Source organism: Carassius auratus, chromosome 40 (genome assembly GCF_003368295.1).
Source record: "Carassius auratus strain Wakin chromosome 40, ASM336829v1, whole genome shotgun sequence".
Classification (NCBI taxonomy): domain Eukaryota; kingdom Metazoa; phylum Chordata; class Actinopteri; order Cypriniformes; family Cyprinidae; genus Carassius; species Carassius auratus.
The window spans coordinates 17,647,238-17,669,988 of NC_039282.1; the positions used below are offsets into that span (position 1 = coordinate 17,647,238).

General features: G+C 37.9%; 1 protein-coding gene across 1 annotated transcript in view; it reads right to left on the reverse strand.

The window, feature by feature from the left end:
- Window positions 1-22,751, reverse strand: part of LOC113058744 (1,4-alpha-glucan-branching enzyme-like) — a 123,847-nt gene that overhangs the window by 55,864 nt on the left and 45,232 nt on the right. Inside the window, exons 8-10 of the mRNA XM_026226927.1 lie at window positions 10,792-10,907; window positions 10,137-10,264; window positions 8,043-8,141 (exon numbers count right to left, since the gene is read on the reverse strand). Coding sequence (XP_026082712.1) covers window positions 8,043-8,141; window positions 10,137-10,264; window positions 10,792-10,907 — 343 coding nt within the window. The remainder of the gene's footprint in view (window positions 1-8,042; window positions 8,142-10,136; window positions 10,265-10,791; window positions 10,908-22,751) is intronic.

The following is a 22,751-nucleotide window of genomic DNA, read 5'->3' on the forward strand; positions in this document are numbered from 1 at the left end:
TTAATTTTGTCTGGGTGATCTCGGTTTAAAAGATAAGCTGGATCCCCTGGTCAACATGCACTATCTTCTGCCCGCCTCCTCCTAGTCTGAGGAATGGGATGTTTGGCCAAAGGGGATCTGAAGAGCTGTTTTCCTGGTCTCTACATCATTACATCTGCTCCGCTAACTTCTTCAGCACTTGATTATGCTGCCATATAAAGTGGCCCTGCGTCAATGCAACGTTACCCCCCCCCCCCCAACAGGATATGTCGAAGAACTGCATTGGCTTTATTGGACAGGGGGCACTTCTCACCCCACTTTTGAACCACTGGGAGAGATTTAGGGGACAAGGGATATTGTCATACACAGCCCTCATGACGAAGCTGAGCAACGACTGCAGAGTTTGACAGATATCTGCCCAGGTTATGACCCTGTTAGTGATGTCCTCCCAAGCAGGTCCATGCTCCTTGTTTGCCCTGGTAAACAGACTTGATGAGGTAACAGTCCTGTTCCACTCATGAGATCTCTTCCACCACCATGGCCTTCCTCTGCTTCCTTGTGGCTTTGGAGCAGAACTGGACTGGCTCTCCCCAGCTCAACCCTTCTCGGATGTTTTGGACTCTTCCCATGACCTCCTTGTGTTGTAGCCTGTTAATAGCTCGGTCGAACTCCTGCTGGGCCTTCCATCTGCGTCTTCACTGTTTCATCCCTGAATTCCTTTAGCTTGAATACAAGACGGGTCTTCTCCTGCTCGTATAGAGACTAATGGACTTCAAAGAAGAGCTTTCTTGCCTAAAAGGTCTGTGTCAGAGAAGCAGCGCGGGAAGCCCAAGCACTTCCTGACATAGGTGTTGGAGATGGGGTCCATCCTGCTAGCCAGGGATGATGGCATTTTGGACACCTTCAAAGGCCACATCATATGTTGGAAAAGTGTGAATTGGTAACAACATACCTTCAGTTTCCCAGGAAACTGACAGCTATTGATTTTTGCGAGCCCCTCTCTCAGCTGCTTCTAAACCAACTTCCCCAATCTCTCTGTTGGAGAACTCTGAAGTATACTCCCTTCCACTTCGGCTGGGTTGCTCTTACAACAATGCTATCTTCTCCTCTCCAGCTGTGTACACCATCCTGTCATCCCTCACCCCTTTCCTGATTGAAAGGCTCCTAGACTTTGAGGGCTTAATCCTCATCCTAGCCCATTGTATCGGCTCGTCAAGGCAGCTGTCCCATCAACCATGTACCCTTTCAGCACCGGGAGTATTCCTCCTGATGGGGATCTCAACCCTCTCGCCATCCGTCTTATTCCGATGAGGATGCCACAAATAGGATAGGGGATATTGAGCAGCCAAAGGCAAAACTGACCTCAAACTGCTGCTATCCAGTCATACAGCCATTGAGAGAGAAACACTTGTGCAGGTTGTTGAAATACTTGGCTATGATGGTAATTACAACCACTGGAATGTGGAAGAATCCCAACGCAAACTCAACCAGCTTATGTGGTACTGAGCCATGAGCGTTTGCCAAGTCAAGCCACACCACATGAAGTTCGCTCTTCTCTCTTTTGACACATTGTATCTGCTTCCAGATCACGGAATGCATGTTCAATGCATTCTGGAAAACCTGAGAGCCCAGCCTTTTGGTGACTTGTATATGTAGTGGTTGCCACTGAGGAAGCTGGTCATCCTTCTTGCCAAAACTGAAAAGAACAGTTTCCCTTCCATGTCCAGCAATGTGATGCTCCTGAACTGATTAATGGTCATGGAATTCTGCTCCTTAGGAATAATAAAGATTCCAACTGCCTCTTGCCACTCAGTTGGTATGGGTTGGTTCTTCCACACAACTTGCATAAGCTTCCACAAGATCTTCATCACTAGTGGTCAGTTCTTGTACACCTTGTATGGAAGCCCATTTGAACCTGGTGCTGAGGCTGATCTGGCCTTTTTGAGGACCTCTCTAATCTCACACAGCCTGGGTGGAGACTTGTCGAAAGGGGTCCTTTGTGGATCTGGACGTGGCACATAACCTGGTGAGCCAAGTGGTGTATGTTTGGCTGCATCCATATACCGGCCCTTGATATAATGTTCTATATCCTTAATGATGGCCAGCTTACTGCTACACTTCTTGTCCAGCAGCTGTGATGGGCGTACTTGAAAGGGTCTAATATACTAATGAATTAAAATAAAGAATCATCCCTCAAGTGATCCAAAATGTATGTTTCTTCATCAGAGCAGATTTGGAGAAACGTAGCATTACATGCCAAACAATAACATGTCAAGACAAAATGCAGCACCTGACAGAGAAAACTCACTGCTGTCTGTAGATTTACTGACAAAAAAAATATCTAAAGTTCTACACATCAGCAACTTTCCAGCGGCAAATAAGGAGGAAGGAAAGACGTTTTTGTATTTCTCACATCACTCATGATGATCTGCTTGGGTTGTGTGTCTTCACACACACACACACACACGGGCCCCCTATGCAGCCCACTGACTGACAGCAGTGAGGGAAGCCCATGAGGGTGACAGGCAGCCATGTGCTGAGTGAGATTGCACCTGACAGGTGACTGACATGAAGGAAAACCTTTATATTAGCCCACAGCCAAACAATCAATGAAGAGACAAAAAAGGCAGGGGTGTTGTAACCGTCACTACTGCTGCAAAGAAGAGTGTGCTGAAATGAGAACTGAAAGCCATCGCTCTTTATCTTCAGCCATCTTTTCATTTAAAGCTCAATGTTTGTTCTGAGGGGAAATGTCTGTTAGGGAAACCTTTGAATCACACGATGTGACACCTTCAAAGCATCTTAAATTTAAGCAAACCTGTTGCAGGTTGGTGTATAGCTGTGTTTATGTCGATTTCAGGTTAGAGAACAAGAATAATGGCACAACAGAACCATACAATGGGACAAACAAACAATGTATAAGTGACAACAGATGAAAATGATTCATAGGATTAATCACATGATCTATGTACCGTATTGTATGTTTGTTAAAGCATCTGTATATACTTTAATCTCACGAGGACCACAATGTTGCTGTTGTTTGTTTGGAGTGCGCTTCAAACTTGCAAATAAGATTAAAACTAAAAATCGGTGTGATCACTTCATTCCAGTATATTCTTGATTTGGGTCACAAATATAAAATGTGAGTACAGTGAGTCTCATTCCCCCTATAAGTTGTATTTTTTGTATAACTTGACAGTTGTATTTTAAGACAATCTATGTGTTTTGAAGTAAGGGTCAACTCGTGATGATCATTACCCTTTAAGGCTTTACATAAACCAGATTTGTAATCAACCAATATGGGTTTTTCAATGGTTAATTCCAATACTGTTACATATTTCCAACAAATGGTGAATATGTGACTACCAAATGGGGACACATAAAGGTCTCCAATGAAAGGAATATATCCTTTTATGAATCTTCTGAGTCGGGAGGGCATGGTTAATTTAGTTATTTTTTTGTCAGTATCAATACTTTGAATGCAATTAATAGCAGTACTAAAAATACAGTCTGCTTTAGACCCTTAGGTCAATGGAGGGCCATTAACCCAAATGAGAGAGGACGAGTCCCAAAATGAAGCATGCTGGGAAATGCAACCCCTAATGAGTGTGAGGTCCAGAGGGCCAGATGGGAAACGCTGCTTCCTCTGTTTATCTCCTGACATTACATACCACACAGCTTCCCCTCAATTATCATCTGACAGTTTAATTTCTGTCTGATTCTAGATTCTATCAGTCTCTCCTTTGAGTGAGAACTCTCTCATGACCCCGTCTTATTGACACAGACAGAAAGAAATGATTTGATGTAATGCACAATTGCAAAGCAACAAAAAAGCCCAGTGACTGGTGTGAACATATGAGTCACAGCATTGTGAGGGATGCAAATCTGGGTTACATCTGCATAAAGGCATCGCAATGACTTCTGTGATGGGTTTTCACATCCACAAAGAATGCCATGAAAGGGATAGTTCACCCAAAAACAAAAATGATGGGATAATGTACTCGCCCTCATATCATTCCAATCCTGTTTGACTTTATCTTCTTTGAAAAATAAATAAATAAATAAATACGAAATTCGAAAGAATGTGCTGGTTGCCCTTTTCCACGATATTACAATGGAATTTCCCCTTTAAAGTTTGAAAGCTCCAGTCATGTTTGTTAGAAAATAAATAAAAAAGTACAAATATAACGCATTTATATAAATATAAGTGCAACTGCAATTTTTAGCTGGAAACTGCAACTGGGGGAAAAATGCACAAGAAACACTCCAGTTTTGTTGTGCTTATTTATAGGGCTGCACAATTCAACCAAATGTTGTGATTGTATATAAATAAGACTATAACACAACAACAACAACAACACTACTAAGAATAATAATAATTAGCAGTAGTAGTAGTAGTAGTATTTTGTTATTAATAAAGAAACACATTAAACATTAATTTTGTAATATTTTAATACTGAAAAATAAAACAGAGTATTTAAGAAAAATAACAATAGCTATTTTACATAACTATTGTAAAATTACAAACATTAATATTTATGGCGGTTTTAATTTCTTGTAAGTGCATTATAATTTCTTATAATTGTATTATATATTCATGCTTCACTGTGAAACATGCAGTTTATATATTCATTTAAATCACAGCCTTTGTATTTTTTTTATTTTTTTATTTTTTTAGAATTATATAAATTTTACAATTTGATAATTACAATAAGCCATAATACAATTTTGGTTTTATTTGAATAATCATGCAGCCTACATGATTACTGAATACGCTTAGATTCAGAACAAGTTTCTTAATCAAAAATCAACAGCTTTTATGGCATATTGTTGATTAGCACAAATTTACTTACCACTGCTACAACATATTGTTTTCTCAAAAAAAAAAAAAAAAAAAGATCTTACAATGGAAAATATTGTGGCAAAACTTTAAAAATTATCACAGTCTCTGTTTTAATAGTACAACCACAGGACAAAAAAGAAAACAAATTTACCTAAAATTTACTTTGTAACCTTTTCTGCATAAAGTTATCCACAATTATACAACTCTTGCCATGACAACACAATGTCTTAAACTCTAAAAATGATTTAAACCATTTTACAGCTCAAATAATACAATACAGTTAGTCCAAGTTCCTAACATTACCCTTGATTTACAGTAGGTCTTTTTTGTGTGCGTGTTTCCTGGAATGACCCTAGGGTGAGTAAATATTGATGAATAATTTAGAATTTGAACTTAATCTCTTTAAAGGACTATTACACCAGAGCAATTCGCTTGAAACGGAGCGCTCTGCAGACAGAGGTGACTTCAGACCAATCCAAAGTTAATTTGTATGTTTAGCTGGGAAACAGGGCCGAGGTCCGGTCTCTTGCTGTTCCCAGCAGCATGCGAGGCATTCTTCACTAGCTCTAATTGTTTCCATTACACTTCAATTTGTTGGACTTGGACAAAAGGGCACTGGCTAAATTAGGGGGCTTTTGTTATGCTATCCATTGGAAGCGATGGCGTTTTGGAGTGGTAATCAGATACAATCAGGCAAACTTGTGCTACAAGCCTTATCTGCTTCTCTTATTAGGACATCTTAATTTCTCAGAGGCTCTCGGATGTAGTCGGGCTGCCATTGCGGCCTCAGAGGTCGGATTAATCAGACAGGTTGGGTGACTTTAAAAGCAGTGTGGCTATGAAAGAGTTTCTGCAGGCAGCGCCGCCCCACTGGAATACCAACTATCAAAACTTTCTCCTTTAAGGTGATAGCTGTCAGAAACATTATTATTATTATTATTACATTTTTATAGAGGTACAGTATGAACCGTAGGTGTTTCTCAATGTCAAGGAAGGATCCTCGGAAGCCAGTATTTCGAGTATGCTACGTCATCGACATCCGTCGAAGGACTGTTCCAATGTCGAGGATCCTCGGAATTTCAACCAAGGACTGAGTCTTTCGTTCGAAGAATATCCCATACACAGGAAAGGATGCATGTGTGTATCCTTCGCGCTCTTCTCGCTCTCAAATCACCCACAATCCTATGCACGCAGCTTTGCTATCTTGTTAAAAAATTCAAAAATGTCGAACGTTAGCGGAGTCGGAGCGTTAACGGTTTGTATTTACGTTACCAAACATTTGTTATAACTGTAGTAAATATAAGTAAAGTTTGACGTTTAAATGCCAGTACAAAATACTACCATATTTCTATTGTAAATTATACAAATACAAATGGTTAAATGAACCGGACCTGTCATTTAACAAATCGGCATCTCTTTTATAAATAACTAGTTAAGTTGTCCAAAGTAATTTAACGATTCAAACGGACCTTTTCACTGACGTAATTATGCAAATTACGTGCACTTGCTAGCCTGTTCCATTTACGTTTTCTCCGAATGCTAGAGAGGAGTCTCGCCTAGCCTCTGAAGGAAGTGACTTGGAAGGACTAGTCCTGCCAAGGAAGTGTCCTTGACATTGAGAAACGCCGCATGCCTTTGTGAGATTTAGTGCGTCTAAAATATTTGCTGTTGTTTTTGACAGAGCAGGAGAGCATCTCAAAATCCTTATCAAATATATATATTTGCTCACATACATAGATATGAGTCGCATGCTCTTCTGGACACATCTCTACACGCTCTTTTTCTTTCTTCACACAAACTCCGAAAGCCCTCAATGTGCAGTCTCATCGGGTCCCCGACGCAGAATGAAATCGATAGCGGTGTCGGATGAAAAGCCCCAAATAAATACTGCATGCCGGGCAACTTGTATGAAAAAGCAAATGTAAAAAAAACAGTAAGCCGCAGCCTTTATGCCACTCTAAACACTGATCCTGAGTCAGTGAAGTGGACAGTTTTGTGTGCAGAGAGTGCAGCACTGAATCAGCCCGCTGGAGCGGAGCCACAGAGGGTCATCCGGGGCGAAGAGAAGCACGCGGCCCAATGCTGCTGGTCTTTTAAAAAGCCCTGTGCTCCGGGTTGCCTTGCTTAGCAATGCACGGCGATTCTCCATGGAGAGCACCAACAGTAACCCCTGCAGTGTACAGGGCACACACACTTCCTTTTCTTGCTTTTACTGTATAAGACTGTCAAGGTAGACAGGAGTGCAGACAGGAAAGTACAAAATACAAGAGAAAAAAAGATCCTTGTAAGAACTGCAAGTAAAAAAAAAAAATCTTGCATGAATCTTGCATGAATCAAAGTAATTCATAATTTAATGTGATCTCAGATGCATCTAATAAAAAAAAACTACACATTTTCTGAGTCATGCATAGCACTGTTTCATATGTCACTGTTTTACAAAAAAAAAAAAAAAATTGTGGGGGTTAGGAAGATTACTATTTTTTTTAAATAAATTAATACTTTTATTAAGTACGGACTCATTAAATTGATCAAAAGTGACCGTGAAGACATTCATAATGTTACAAAAAGGTTACACTTAAAACAAATGCTGCTCTTTTTAAAGAATCCTGAAAAAAAAGATAGATGTGCCTTGCCTTGTGCTGTTGCCAAGAAAAGAAAAGAATCCTGAAATCTCCATATATATATCTATATCCATAACGAGAAGACCTTCATTAATATGCATACCCACAGAAGCAGCGCAGAACAAAGGAATGCTTTAGATGAACACAGAAGAAACCCTAATTAAGAAAAATGATTGAAGAATCGCCCATAATTATACTTTTAATTATGCACACTCACAAAAAAAAGACAGAAAAACATTAGAGCAAGTATAGAACGTGTCCTAGACACTATTAATATATATCTGCCTAGAAAAAATGAGATACGCCCTATTTATCTGATCCACTGGTTGGCAGGCTAGATTTGGAACCGCTTCTGGATACTGTATCTTCAAATCTCATTCCCCCGAGTAAATGATTAAACACGTGATGTGGCTCAAACAAGCTGACACCATCCAGAGGGAACGCATTGAAATGCGAGTAAAGTGCAGTAAGATGTCGGTTACACTTGCAGTAGGACTGTACAGTAGTTTGGTCTATGATAAAAGGTTGCATGTTGAATACAACTGAGCAACAGGACATTCACTTTCAATCACATACATTCATCACTTGATAAGACTCACTTGAATCCATTTGTCTGGTATGGCCATGGCCAGGCGATAGTCGAAACCCAGACCTCCTTCTTGGACTGGACAGCAAAGGGAGGGCATACCGGACACTTCCTTAAAAAAGAATGAATTTCTTAAAAACACAACAATATGGAGAGGTTAGATGTACTGTTAAAGGAATGGTTCACCAAAAACTTAAAATGTGCAATATGTGTGTGTCTTTAATATAATGACATTTAAAATCATCATTTATTTATATATAAGGATTATATATAAGGAAAAATCAACTTTTTAAAAAACAGGCAATACATTTAAAATATGTGTAATGTAATGAAAATTACAATATAATGATGACTCCAGTCATATTTGGCCTAATAAAAGTTCATTTGTTTATATTCGCAGAGTGGGTCGCCTCATGGGGGCCCACATGTTTAGGATCACATGACCAGCCAAATGTGTTCTTGCTGACAAAATAAAAATAAAAAAACTCATCAATTTCTGCCACTCATTTTGTTGACTAGATTAGCAGTGGTCTCCAGCCATTCTAGTCTTTTCTGCAGGGTATCACATAATATGCAGCGCGGTGCAAAATTGAATTAACCGCTGAATACAAAAAGTAGCTGTGGTCCTGGTTTTTGTTATATTTGTAGTCTGTTTTTATGCTATTTAATTGTTTCCTGCAATGTAAGCAGACTTTAGCATGCACAGTCCAGCTCTATCAATGGAGCTCATAAAAGAGAATTAGATGATATCTCTGGTGGGCGCTGTCCACTAATTACAAAACACTGAACAAAGTAAGTAAAAAGTAAGTGGTCTCATTAATCATGGCTTTAGACAGAGCCACGGAGCGCTAATTTAATGCACTGTGTCCCGTTGACTCTGGTTTAATCAGTCTTTGTGGAGTTGGGATACAGTGTCGCTGTTGACAAGATTAAGGTTATGGAGCCATGACTAAAGGTATTATGGTCATTTCCTGCTGGTCCTGCTGCAAATTATGAAGAGAGTAGCTAGTACAGAAAGAGACACACCTCTTTTAAAAAGTTGACCCAAAAATGTACACTCCACAATTGAAACTGCGACTCACTAATAATATTCAGATCTCATTTGTGTTTATGCATATTGAAACTGGCACGTCACGCTAGTGTTGCTGACACTTAACATTCAAAACTGAATATTCGCATACATTATTTCTGGTGGTTAACAGCCACTTTTAATCATTCAATCAATTTCCTATAGTCCCACACATTTTTTTTTTTTTTAATTGAAAATTAAAAACATGAATTATGTCAGATTATGGAAGTTTAATGGATCACAAAGCAATTCACAATGGTTTTAAATTGTAATTAATTTATACTCCATGAATGCATAAGTTGTTGCCTCTATTTTAAGCTTTTGATATTAAAATATTGTATAAAAATACAAAGAAATAATTTATACATGGAGTACCCTTTATTTTTATTTTGAAGAAATGTATAATTTTATTTAGCAAGGATGCAACTCATCAAAAGTAAATGTAACCATGTTTAATGTTACAAAACGTCATATATTTTGAATAAATGCTTCACTTTTTTTTTCAGATGTGATTTAGATTCAATTCAGGTGTAAATGTTTCAAAGTTTCCACAAAAAATTTGAAGCAGTTTTCAACTGATGGTAAAAATAAGAATGGTTTATTGAGCAACGTATAATATAATATAATATAATATAATATAATATAATATAATATAATATAATAATAATAATAAATATATATATATATATATATATATATATATATATATATATATATATATATATATATATGGTACAATACGATATGATACGATACGATACAATATGTTTTTCATACATTACTATTGCATGCTTAAGAAAATTTTAAATTCTATTTGAAAGTATGTGGGGAAACCTGTTTGAAAACAGTCATACTGTTACAGTATAAGCCATGGCTGTTGGGAACTACGACAAATAATGTTGCATTACAGTCATCTCAAAGCACCAGAAAAAGAACAGGAGCAATTCAGTTCAAGAACTGCTGAGCTCACATTTCATAAATATGTGCTGCTGGAAGCTTCTATGTTCCATGCATGTCAGAAAACAACATGGGGCTTACCTCTGCGATAGTGATGCAGTCTTCATAGAGGGTGTGCAAAATATGGTTCGCCAACATGAGGTAGACAAGAGAATCCTCGTCTACCTGGAGTCCAAAGTATTCAGCATAATCCCCAGAAAATCCTGATCCTGAGAATCAGGGTACATGAAGATGAAATCAGATTCCACAACTGTATTTTAATAATAATTAATTAGCAACTACACAACTCATTTTAAAAAGAGCCATGAAGAAACCAACTTGCAAAAACCCCTTTTTCTGTGTGTGAATCTAATGCCATGTTTCATTAAAATGAAGTAGCATTTAGTCATAGCGATCTTTGAAAACCTACTGAAAATCACTAGCAGCATCACTGTCACAAAATTAAAAAGAAAGGGAAAATGGCAGGATAACCTTTGCCACACTACTTGTGTAATTAACATCTTGCTTGAAAGAACTTGTATCACATGCTTTTCCTGCTTAATTCCATTTATTTATGAGAGATTATGTTACATGCTTGCAGTTTACTGAAACTGCCCTTGAAATAGTTGCTCTTCCAATATGCTTTTCTACCTGTTCTACAATAAGAGCCTGTGTCATTTACAGGGGAAGAAGATTGTTAATGTCCAGCAATTATATAAGTAAAGAACATTTCATGCTTAATTTTCCATGGACATACCAATCCCGTGATGATGGTAGAGCATGGATGTTACTCCATCAAACCTGAATCCATCAAATCTGTACTCCTCCAACCACCAGCGCAGGTTTGACAGGAGAAATCGCAACACCTCCCAGCTACACACACACACACACACACACACAAACACACACACACACACACAAAAAACAGTTATTATTCTCTTCTGACAGGATTATACTGTATTTAAAATTACATTGCTCATCATTACACAGGGAAACACCATTGACATTTTTTTTTCATAATCAATGAAGCTGATAAATCTGCTTACAGTATATAACTCATAGCAGGTCATTAGTCTATTCACATATTTGAATCATATATTTTAATATGAACTATTGCGATCTGCTAATGCTAATCATGTTTGCTTATGACTCCTAAATAAACATTATTTTAAAGCAGGGTTCTTCAGCAGGGGTCCACCAATTATGCAATGTAGTGTAATGTAAATATGCATTAAACAAAAGTAAAATATTATATTAACCTCAGTAAAAGGAGTAAAGTCCAGCTAAATGTTTCATTCTACCTCCTGCATGTTGTCAAATTTAAATAGCATGTAGTTTATGACTCTAAACATCAATAAGGGTTATTTGAATGACTTTGTAATGCAGCACCATAAAGTAATGCATACAAATATATTAATATGCAAATTATTTCATGTTATTATAAGCCAGGCTTAAAATGCTACACTCAGATTTATACAACATGTTCTGCTCCATCTCTCTGCTCACCAAGGGGTCTCCCAGTTTTAAATGGTTACTCCTGAAATATCACAAACTTTTATAATAAGACCAGCATTCAGTTTAGCATAATGAAAGGAGCTGTTCCAGTTAAACAGTGCTGTTTTGTACCAAACTTTCAGAAAGACTTCGTTTTTTTTTTTCAGAACATTTTTTCACAACATGTGATATTTTTTAGGATACTTGATGAATAAAAAGAAAAAAAAAAAAAGTTATGTTTTTGTAACAGCAATATACACTACTGGTCAGTAATTTAGGGTCAGTATTTTTTTTCTTTCTTTTTTTTTAAATAAATCAATACTTTTATTCAGCAAGGATGTGTTAAATTGATAAAAAGTGAATAGTCAGAATATTAGAATGATTTCTAAATGATCATGTGATAGACTGGATGTTACATGTGACACTGAAGGCCAGAGTAATGATGCTGAAAATTCAGCTTTGCATGAAAGGAATATTATTATTATTTTTTTTTTAAGTGTATTCAAATAGAAAACTATTATTTTAAGTTGTAATAATATTTCACAATATTACTTTTTTTTCTGTATTTTTGGTCAAATAAATGCAGGCTTGATGAGCAGAAGAAACGTCTTTCAAAAAAATTAAAAATAGTAATGTTTCCAAAGTTTTGGTCTGTACTGTACATAATTTTTCAAAAAGTTTTTAGTACATCGCTGTTGCTACAACGTACCCTCATTCAAGATGCTCACCCAGATTTGTCACGTACACCAATAGAAAGCTGCTTGGTTTGAAAGTGATTCACAAATTGGTACAATACTGACAAATTATGTCCACATTGTTGCTTAAAATGTACTAATATGACCACACCTATGTTATGTTTTAAGAACAGACAGTGGATAAGTGATGCCAGTGATGGTATGTAGTGTCCCAAGAATCCAAGGAACTCCTGCCTTTAATGACATTTTAATCTATGCAAATGATTTGAAACCACCTTGTATATTTTTGACAAGCTGTACCTGCAAGAGTGACTCCCTCAGTCCATGTTTGAAACCTAGAAATTAATACCAATGTGCTCTATCTCCTCATCGGGCACCCCAATCAGCTTCCTGCGGCATGAGAATAAATTGATCGTCAGGATGAGAAATCGGAATCAACTCATCCTTAAAGTACGTTTGTATCCTGATGTTTGGATGATATGTGTAGGCACTGGTGACCAGCCCCCTCCAGCTGTGCATCCTTAAGAGTAGTTTCCATGTTGCCATAGAAACTTTGTTAAAATGCAAGCACAGGGGTCCTCTGGCATTGTGCGAATCACACATGGAACAAGATAAAGCACCTTAACCGTGTGAAGCCAAATTAAAGAGCGCGGAAGAACACCATCATCTCGCACTCTGATTCACGCTCCGGCATGCTTAATGTTATTGTCAGAAGAAGGACAATATGACACTTACGATGCAGCCGGTTCAGGCCTGAATGCGGCGAGCGGCCCCTACGGAGATGGGCTTGCGCTAATCCTACATCTTAAAACTGTATTCAACAGCACGAAAGTTTGAATGAAGTCTCGTCGACCTCGATTCTTCTCTTCGAAACTTCTACAGCAATGACAAGAGGCCCAGGTAGCAGAAAATGAGAAAATATGGAAATTAACGATCTTTTGATACTCATACCGGACTTATGAACTTATGAACCTCCTCACACAAGCAAGTCTGCCGAACTGTGAAGATTTCTGATAATATTAGTGCGGTATAAGGAGCTACAGCCTTTATTTGGAGTCATTCTCGGCTTCAACTTGATGCATTCAGCACCGTGCTGATCTAGGCAGCAACATTCATGTATGCTAAATCAAATATATGGATACAAGTCCATGTCGGCCAGGTGCAAATCCCCCAGAGCTTCTTCCAGGACTGAGCAGTTCGCAATTGGTTCTGCATGAGGAGTGAATCGGTGCCAGGGTAGATTGTAGTTTTCCAGGCCACGGGGGGAAAATGCTTATGTAGATATCCGCGGTACAGTTTCATAAAGTTGCAAATGGTGAGTTTGCAACTCTGGGTTTGCTTTCTCAATACTAGGGAGCTGTGGTAATCTGATGAGCGTGCGGCATGGGTGGTGACGCAGAGCTGCGGGCGATAAATAGATTATACTGTGATCAACACACGATGCAGAGGCCAAACACACAATGTGTTATCGTGGGACTGAAGTAAAGCCTTGACAAAGCCACATCTGCACATTAAAGCCATAGGAATGACTGCTATTCCTTATGGGCAAGTCCTGTCGGGAAGGTTATCCGTCAAGGAGGGAGAGCAGTGGGTAAAAAGCTTTTGTCGGGTGAGATAGTCTGTGAATGTATAGCAGGGGTACTCTGCTTTGGAAAGCTCAGGGGCCACAGGTTCCCTTTAGCCTCAAGGGCCGCAAGTAGTCATTTTATATCAAAGAAGCAATCAGATTATGTTTTTTGCACATGGTATGATCAAAATTTCATAATTAGTAACACGTTTATTCATCTTGGTTAAAAATTTATATGACTAATAGTACATTTGAATATTTTAAAGGGGTCATATGATGCAATTTCAAGTTTTCTTTTTTTCTTTTCTCTCACTGAAGTGTTACAAGCTGTTTGTGCATAAATAAGATACCTAAAGATTCAAAGACTAAAGTCTCAAAACCAAAGAGATATTCTTTATAAAAGTAAAGACTCGACTACACCCTCCTAAAACTCTTTTTACATTCTTTTTAAAACAGATTTAACAATCTGCGATCGACAAACCCGGATATGCATTTTGTGGCATTTTCTCCTGATAACAATGAAAATAAGTTCAATTACACTTTCAGTTTTGATCATCTAGGTGAGAACAATACATCAACTGAATCTGTAAAGGGTCTATATTTATTTGTAACACACATAATAACAACAAAACTGTGCATCTAAAAAATAAAGAACACAAACAGGGTGGGCTGTCTGCTGTCTTAGTCTTCGTGATCTTCATTTAGAAATGCGCCATGAACTTTAACTGAGCAAATACTCAACAAAGAGACATTAGAGATATTGGTAGCACTTTATTTTACAGTCCTGTTCCCCATGTACATACTATGTACTTATTATAGTAATTACAATATCTATGTAATAACTAGGTACTAACCCTAAACCTACCCCTAAACCTAACCCTACCCCATGTAGTTTCCTTGTATCACCAGAACTTTCTTAGATAAATACACTGTAAGTACACTATAAGTACATGTTAGTACACGTACTGTAAACTAAAGTGCAACCGAGATATCTATAGAAAGCTTGTTTACTTTTAAACTAAGCTAGTTTTATTGAAAACAAATATTCTGTGATAAAGTAATCCATATGACAACAACACGATGTCCAGTCTTTCACGTCTCCCTTCATTATATGTAATGCAACCAAAGCCACGCGATGAGCATGTGGCATGTAAACGCCCACACAGCAAACAAAGCAGCGAGACTGTACCTCAAGTTTTTAAAATTGAACTTAAGACAGACTTCACCTAGCATCCACTATGGGGTCATAATAATATTAGTAATAGACATGTAATAGATCATATACTATGCACACTTTCTTGAGAAAGTATGTATCATGTTGATGACATCATTGATGCCATACAACACCATTTATTAAATAGGATACATATGACTTAAAGGGTTAACATGGTGAGAACACCACATTGTAAACTGTAGTTGCACTCAAATAAGACACAAAAATCTACTTGAGACCAGCATGTTGAGTAACGCTGAGGTTAAGGAATGACTTACCAACAAAAGATGGCTACAAACTGCCAAACGGCCCAGTTTTTGCCTTAAACAGATTACACACGACTTCAAGGGTGTCTGGAAGGATGGTAAAATGCTGTTTTATTTGATTATGAGTCTCCCTTTACGATTTCCCCACATTGCTACCATCTACCATGAGTGCTCAATGACAAGATATACAATGAATATCAATGAAATGGCTTGCATTGGTAGTCAAGCCCTTCAACAGAAGAAGAAGAAATAAGCCATGTGACATTTCCTCAGAGCCAAATAGCTGATAATCTCTCCTTGGGGAAAGAATGACAGGAAAAAGAAAAGTGTGAAGATAAACATAAAATGACCTTGCTACAAAGTTTGCCAAATCTGTCATAAGTATCGGTTCCCAGATAGTTATGAATTAACACTACGAGAATACTCTAAAACTGAGGATAATCTCTCAACGGGGATACACTGACCTTATTTGCAATTCTTCTACCTGATATTGCTAGCCAGTCTCAGGTGTAAGGAAGATCACAGGATAAATCCCTGTATCCTCAACATTACAGTCAACCTGTATGAGAACAAATAAATTTACAACCTTGACAGGTCATTTCACACAAGGTGCACCGGTGAAACGACGACATCTGACAGCCTGAGAGATGGCGAACAGCCGGGCCTTGTGGGAAACGGCAGTTGAGGCACCTCATTTCACGCATCTCGTGCTGTGCCTGTCCTATCGGTAAAATGGCTTCTTCACTCATTCAATAAGAGACAAGCAGAGCAGATTAATGTTTATTGGGGAAGAGATGGATAACACCTGGATAAAGTGATGTGACAAGTGCCATCGTCGTGTCATTTTTTGTTGCTCTGGAATTCGTCCAGAACTGTCAGAATTAGCGTTCTCCATCAACATCCAGCTGTGCCTCTGGGGAATTCAGGCATTTGTCTCAATAGAAAGTTTATTAAGTCTCATTGAGAGGTGTCAGGAGAACATGCAATGCAAGGAATGAATATTCAGCGAGGGGAACTGCTTCCTTATCCACAATTGTCATTGGAAATCTTTCACAAAGGCAGAGTATAATTTAACGTTATTTGCACAGCATACCAAGCGTGCCCCACAAAGTCATTAAACCTTTACATTCCTCTTAGTCACGATAAAAAAAAAAAAAAAAAAAAGAGCAATAAGCCTTGGTGAATGTAATGCGCAATTGAAATGTGAGACCACAAAAGCAGCTAACCTGGAGTCAGGCTCTGTTTGATGTGCAGAGGGATTCCAGTGATAACTGATGAAAAATGGATGCAAATGAGCCAATACAGCAGGAGACTGGAGGAAGGGATGGATAAGCGTGAAAAGAGCCTTCTGAAGTCACACATCTGAGACCCTTCGAGCGCCAGAGAGAGGGCAGACAGCGGCAGTGGCCGAGAGGAAGTGTGCCTGCCCTTCAGGAGACGGGTGGAGAGGAGCGTTCTGGCGGCACAGAGGATTAATTTACTCGCCTTTACAAGGTGTCCTTGCTGCTCTTTGAAACAGCCTATTAGATGATCCACAGGAACCCATGAAGTGCGGCCCAGCGGATGTCTCTGGGCTAGTTAGATCTCCACTACAAGGTCTAAGACCTCAAACACTGGCTGTTCGCATTTCCCTGTAGATGCCACAGAAACGGTGCATAACAGAGCTAAACAGAACATGCACCAGATGTTTCCATAAACTCACCTCGTGTTCATGAATTCTGCATGTCAAAACGGTGACTTCTACATGTTTAAGAAAACTAAACTGGGAAAGTGGACACCCCCTCCCACTTCTCAAAGGAGATTTTTGTCTGGAACTTAGTGTTCGTGTAACTCAAGTGGTAGAGCATTGCGCTAAAATTAAAATTAAATTAAAAATTGTAATTAAATTTAAATTTATGCATTTACCAGACGCTTTTATCATTTGCATTCAGGCTATCAATGTTTACCTATCATGTGTTCCCGGGGAATCGACCCACAACCTTGCGCTAGCTTGCTTACTAACGCAACACTCTACCAGTTGAGCTACAGGAACACAAACGTTAACAAGCAAGGTTCGAATCCCAGGGAACACATGTTAGGAAAAAATTGTTAGCCTGAATGCAATTTAAGTCGCTTTGGAAAAAAGCATCTGCTAAATGCATACATTTATTTTTTTATTTAACTTGGAGGTTGCAGATCAAGATCACCATCAAGCATCTAAAATTTATTCAACTTGTTTTATTCCAGCCAACCATTTGTTCTCGAAATTTCCTGCACCAAGAAAATTCATTTATTTCCATTTCATTTTGAATCGAGGGACCACACTGATTGTTTGATTCTGCTAAAAAGAGTCCCTCCTTTCAAGAAACACCACATGCAACTTCCCCTGATGTCGATGGCGCATCTGTTGTGACATTCGCCAATGCCCGTTTCAAAGTTGCTTGATTAAACAATGCTGTGCAACCGCAGTCGCCACCAGGAACGGCCCTTAGATGATTCTACTTCTCAAAAGCAAGAATTAATAGAGAGCCTGACACCGAGATGCATCCAAACAAACGGGCGACGAGAAAAACAGACAAATGAACCGGCGATGACACCGGGCGTTCCTTCTGGCTTTTACAAATGGCTCTTCAGATGGCTGCTGGTTGTGGCATATGTCTGCGGCCCGTCTAATGAGTCCCTCTGAAAACGGCACAAGCTCAATAAGTAATGAAACTGCAGCATGGCTCTTATTACTGAATCTCTGACACTAACACTGGATAATGTATTGGCGGCGGCAGCTTTCGGCATGCGCTTATTAAATGTGGGTTCAAAAAGGCATTGATAGACTCCGCGGAGGCGGCCGGTCTGTCTCTTAATGTGTGATGAGATGAGCTTACAGCCATGGAAGGAGAAGGAGAGAAACTTAATTATCACGCACTGCGAGAGAACCAATCAATAGGTTCGGGTTTACCGTAAGGGCCATTAGGGTCAGAGCTATAGAGATAGCATACGCTCTTGTATAGCTTACCACTGGATGACAAAAATGATTCGAAGAACAGAGCAGCATCAGTGAAGCCGCATACATTGAGCATGTTAATGGAAGCCAGAACTGTTCAGAGCAAAGGATTGCAAACACGTCTTTCATACTGTGACGCACGAGGGCACTTTGAGCTACTACAAATTTAAAACCCATTTACATCAATTGTTGTTCTTCGGTTCATTTACACACATGGTGTTTTGCAGTTAGAGATTCTCATTTTGATATGCTGAGTCTTTCATTATCGAAGCTCTCATGGGGCATGTCTGAGACGTGTTAAGCTTACATTAGAACACACACTCTTAGATGTAGACTGTCATGCATGGGCTTTGTTCATTTTGTTTTAAATGTATGTGCACTTGATCAGGGATTTGCATGTTTCTGAGCTTGAAAACAAGGATTATGTCGGTACTTCCTAGGGAATTAGCTTTATGTGCTTAACAGAATTTCTGTGCTGATGCCAAAATCAAGCTCAGAGCTGTTACTGATTGATCATTAGAGCAGACTGTGATAAAAGACGATACAAATGCCATGGGCATTGAATAAAGACTTATAGGCTACATAAAAGTTTATTCATTTTTATTGTTATTAGTAGAATTTGGTTTGCTCATAAATCTATTTATATATTTTAATTTATAATGACTTCAACACTATTCAAGTGGAATTACTTTTTTTATAAGCTAGATAATTCTTATTGATCTCATTTTCTTTTGTGCACTTAACTTTGATGCTTTTTTTGGTGATTTTTCATCAGAACACTGGCAAAAATGTCTCTGCAATAAAATCTAGGCAGTGCAATGAGGAATTTATTTGACAAAGGTCAAAATGAAGGAAGCTCTGAATTAAACCGATCGTTTTATTACTGCAGAACCCTTTTTCCCTGTCCGATGTGTTTTTTTTTTCTTTTTTTTAACTGCCCCATTCCTAATGCCTCCATCACCAAATAAAAGCAAAAAAAAAAACTAAAACTAAAGTTTCATAAACTAAGTTGTTCCACACTAACTTTATTTTAGAGATTAATGAGCAAACACACTCTGCTTTTTAACTGTCATCTTAAAAATACAAGATTTATTTATTATATATATATATTTTTTAAATCAGCTCCATAATTAGAGGCTTTGTCTTCCAATTATTCACTTTGTCAACTGTAAACAGTATTCACACACAATATGCTTGATGTCAAAATTGTGAGATTTGTTTAAAAAAGCCTAGTTACGTGTCAATTGTTTTGAGAGCAAACTCACATTCACAGTTTGTAAAGTTTGAGAACAAAAGCCCCTTTAGTTTTTTTTTTTTTTTTGTCCATCAGGAGGAAAACGTGCTCTTAATGAAACCTGTCAGAAACGAACCCAAAATGAACTTTGCACTCCAGATGTCAAGTGCATCTCTTGAGACCCATTTCACCTTTGCAAGATCTTTTGCTTTTGACAAATGAGCTATTAAGTCATTTTTTTAATTGTTAAGTGATTTAGATGACGATTCTGTATGCACATGGAAATAAATATGAGTGCTCACTGCAACATAAAGAATGCGATATGCGTGTATCAAAAAGAAAATCACTCATAACTTACAAATCAAACATGACTTAAAAAGACCTGCAAGATTTAGGGTGAGGTAAAAATATATATATATATATATATATATATATGTATATATATATATATATATATATATATATATATATATATATATAGTAATATAATATAATAATAAAACAGTTGTTTTCTTTCTTCTCTATACTTCTGCTACATCACTTACGGTCTAATATATTCCAAAAGATAAATCTTAAAGGGGTCATGACATGGGTTTTTTTATTTTATTATTATGGCCCCCTAGGTGCAATTATAGTATTACTATAGTTAAAAAAAAAAAAAAAAACTTTTAAAATGTAGTGAATTATGACATTTTCCCACCCTGTTTCTCATCCTTTGATTCAAACAGTCTGTTTTGGGTTGTTTCCCCTTTAAGAGTTCAGTGTTAACGCCCACTGTTATGATTGGCTAACGACATTTGACAGAACATTTGCGGATTGAGCGTAACTGTTTAGTAGCGAGTGATGCATTCGAAGCGATGGCTCTTGCAATGATAAAACCTTATATGTTTGAGCCGGAATCAGATGAGGAATCAGAGGAAAATGAACCATCACCACAACAACGAAGACTGGATCAGCCCGTGTCCACATGGAAAGTGAAACTATTTTGAATTAATAAAAAAAATGTAACCCGAGACATTTGAAAACGGTTTATTGTTGCATAATTATTCGATAGTTTAATATGCTAACAGTTCAACATTATTTACCTAATTTCAATGAAATGATAGGGTGTACTGCGGACAAAAATGCATGCACAGGCCATATTTGAAGATGCAGCATTGATAAGGCAACATTTTTAATCTTCTATTACATGTAGGCCTACTAGAAAGGCGACATATTTTCAAGATTCTCTTATACAAATAAACTGCATCCATTTTTCCCTGACGTCAGGATCTTTCGGCAGCGTATTCAAAGATGTTGTTTGTCCACAGCCAGGAACAGCACATCTGCGTGGCATTGTAATTTTCCTGTACACAGACCCACTCGCTGTCCGTCGACTGAACACTTGTGAGGCGCGCAGCGCGACAACGATCCGAAATGAGCGTAGTTGTCTTGTGCTGGAGGCGGTCATATGCAAATGGTTGGAACGTCACTTCGCACCGTGACGTCACTTCGCACCGTGACGTCACTTCTTACCATGGATCCAGAACGAGCTGTATTTAGAGCTTGATTAAATAAATGGCTCGTTTATAATGGGGAGGACGTCTTAAGCTATGAAACTTGCAGGACGTTTTAATGGTACAAAGACCTCTTATATTCCAAAAGATCAAGGCAAATTTGGTTTCTCATTTCATGACCCCTTTAAAATAGCAGATCTGTGCACACATGGGTTTAATTGTATATCCATGCAAGAAATGTATGTTACTTGGTAACAGAAAGCTTCAGTTAGGTTCTAGAATTATATAACAAGGCAGAATAATTGTTTATTTTGATTATTAATAAGTCAAAATATTGCACAAACAAGAATGCGTTGAGAAAAATATCATATATATAAATGGGCAATATTTGTTATTTTAAGCACATAATTTGAAATAGAAACATGGAGCAATTATTGCATTTTGAAAGTGATTATTTGAATTTTAGATCGCATATTTAACATGCAAGACTAGAGAGACAAAGGTAGTGAACAACGAGGAAGGACGTATTGATGGGGAATTCAGACTGCGCTTTGGCAGAGAGGCTTCATATACAACATTGAAGTAATTGCTGTCAGCCCAAGACGGTGCAATGGGAATTCTGCCAGAGGCAAATAGAGTACAGTAGGTGTTCCAATTTAAAGACTTGCCCAGTATGGGTTCGAGAGAGAGAGAGAGAGAAAAAGAAAAGAAAATTAACATATGAGCTGGCATGTGCTTGTGATAAAAACCTAATGGCTATAGAAACACACTGCAGTTGTAGCTATAATGATGAAAAAAATGGACCAGGTCAAATATAAGCTCTTGCCTTAAATAGAATCTACAGTAACTGAAAAAACTGCCATGCTCTTGGTATTTAAAGAGACAGTACACCATAAAATGTAAAGTCATCAATTACTTACTCTTATGTCATTCCAAACCATTTTAGGTGGCGTAAGTTCTCCTCTTGTGTTCGATGGAAGAAAGCTGAACGAGTTCGGAGCAACATGAGGGTGAGTCAATAATGACAGAACTGTCCCTTTAACTTGGCCTAATGTGAGTTCCACGTTTCTAAGCCTCTTAGCGCTTTTGCATCGTCTCTTTGTTTTCAGGGATGAATGAGTCTAAATAGGCAAATACTGCAATGATTATTCATAAACAGAAAGCATATTTAAACGCTTTAAGAATTTTACATGAATATTCCGTTGTGTGAGATAAGGACATGTTAATGCTTGATTACGGGGAAACAAAAGTGCTGATGAGGTGAACTAATTATGGAAGAATAATTCCATGCCACATTATTAATTACAGAGATATGTCCTCCGAGCAAAACTCAAGAATACACACACACACACACACACACACACACTCAGCATAGTTCCAGAACAGTAAACTTGAGTGTTGAAAGTAGACCTTAGAGCAAAAAAAACCAAAAAAAAAAAAACTTTCAAGAATATGCAAAATGTTCAAAATAACTAGGCCTGTTAATTGAACGTCTTAATTTAGAACTTATTATAGCTGTAATTTTTTTTTTATCAAACAATAAGTGGAGCGGACAGGATGCAGGAATCCCAGAACTATTTTTGAAGTTGGACTAATTTTTAATTGACAGATCTTAAATATCTGGCACTGAAGGCATAAGATGCTTTCAATGAAAAAGATGAAAACAATGGGATCCAATGACAAAATATTTCTTCCTCAATGTGTTCAAATACTGGCAATTAAAGGGAGAGTTCACCCAAAAAATGGCAAAATAATTCTGTCATCCTGATAATGTT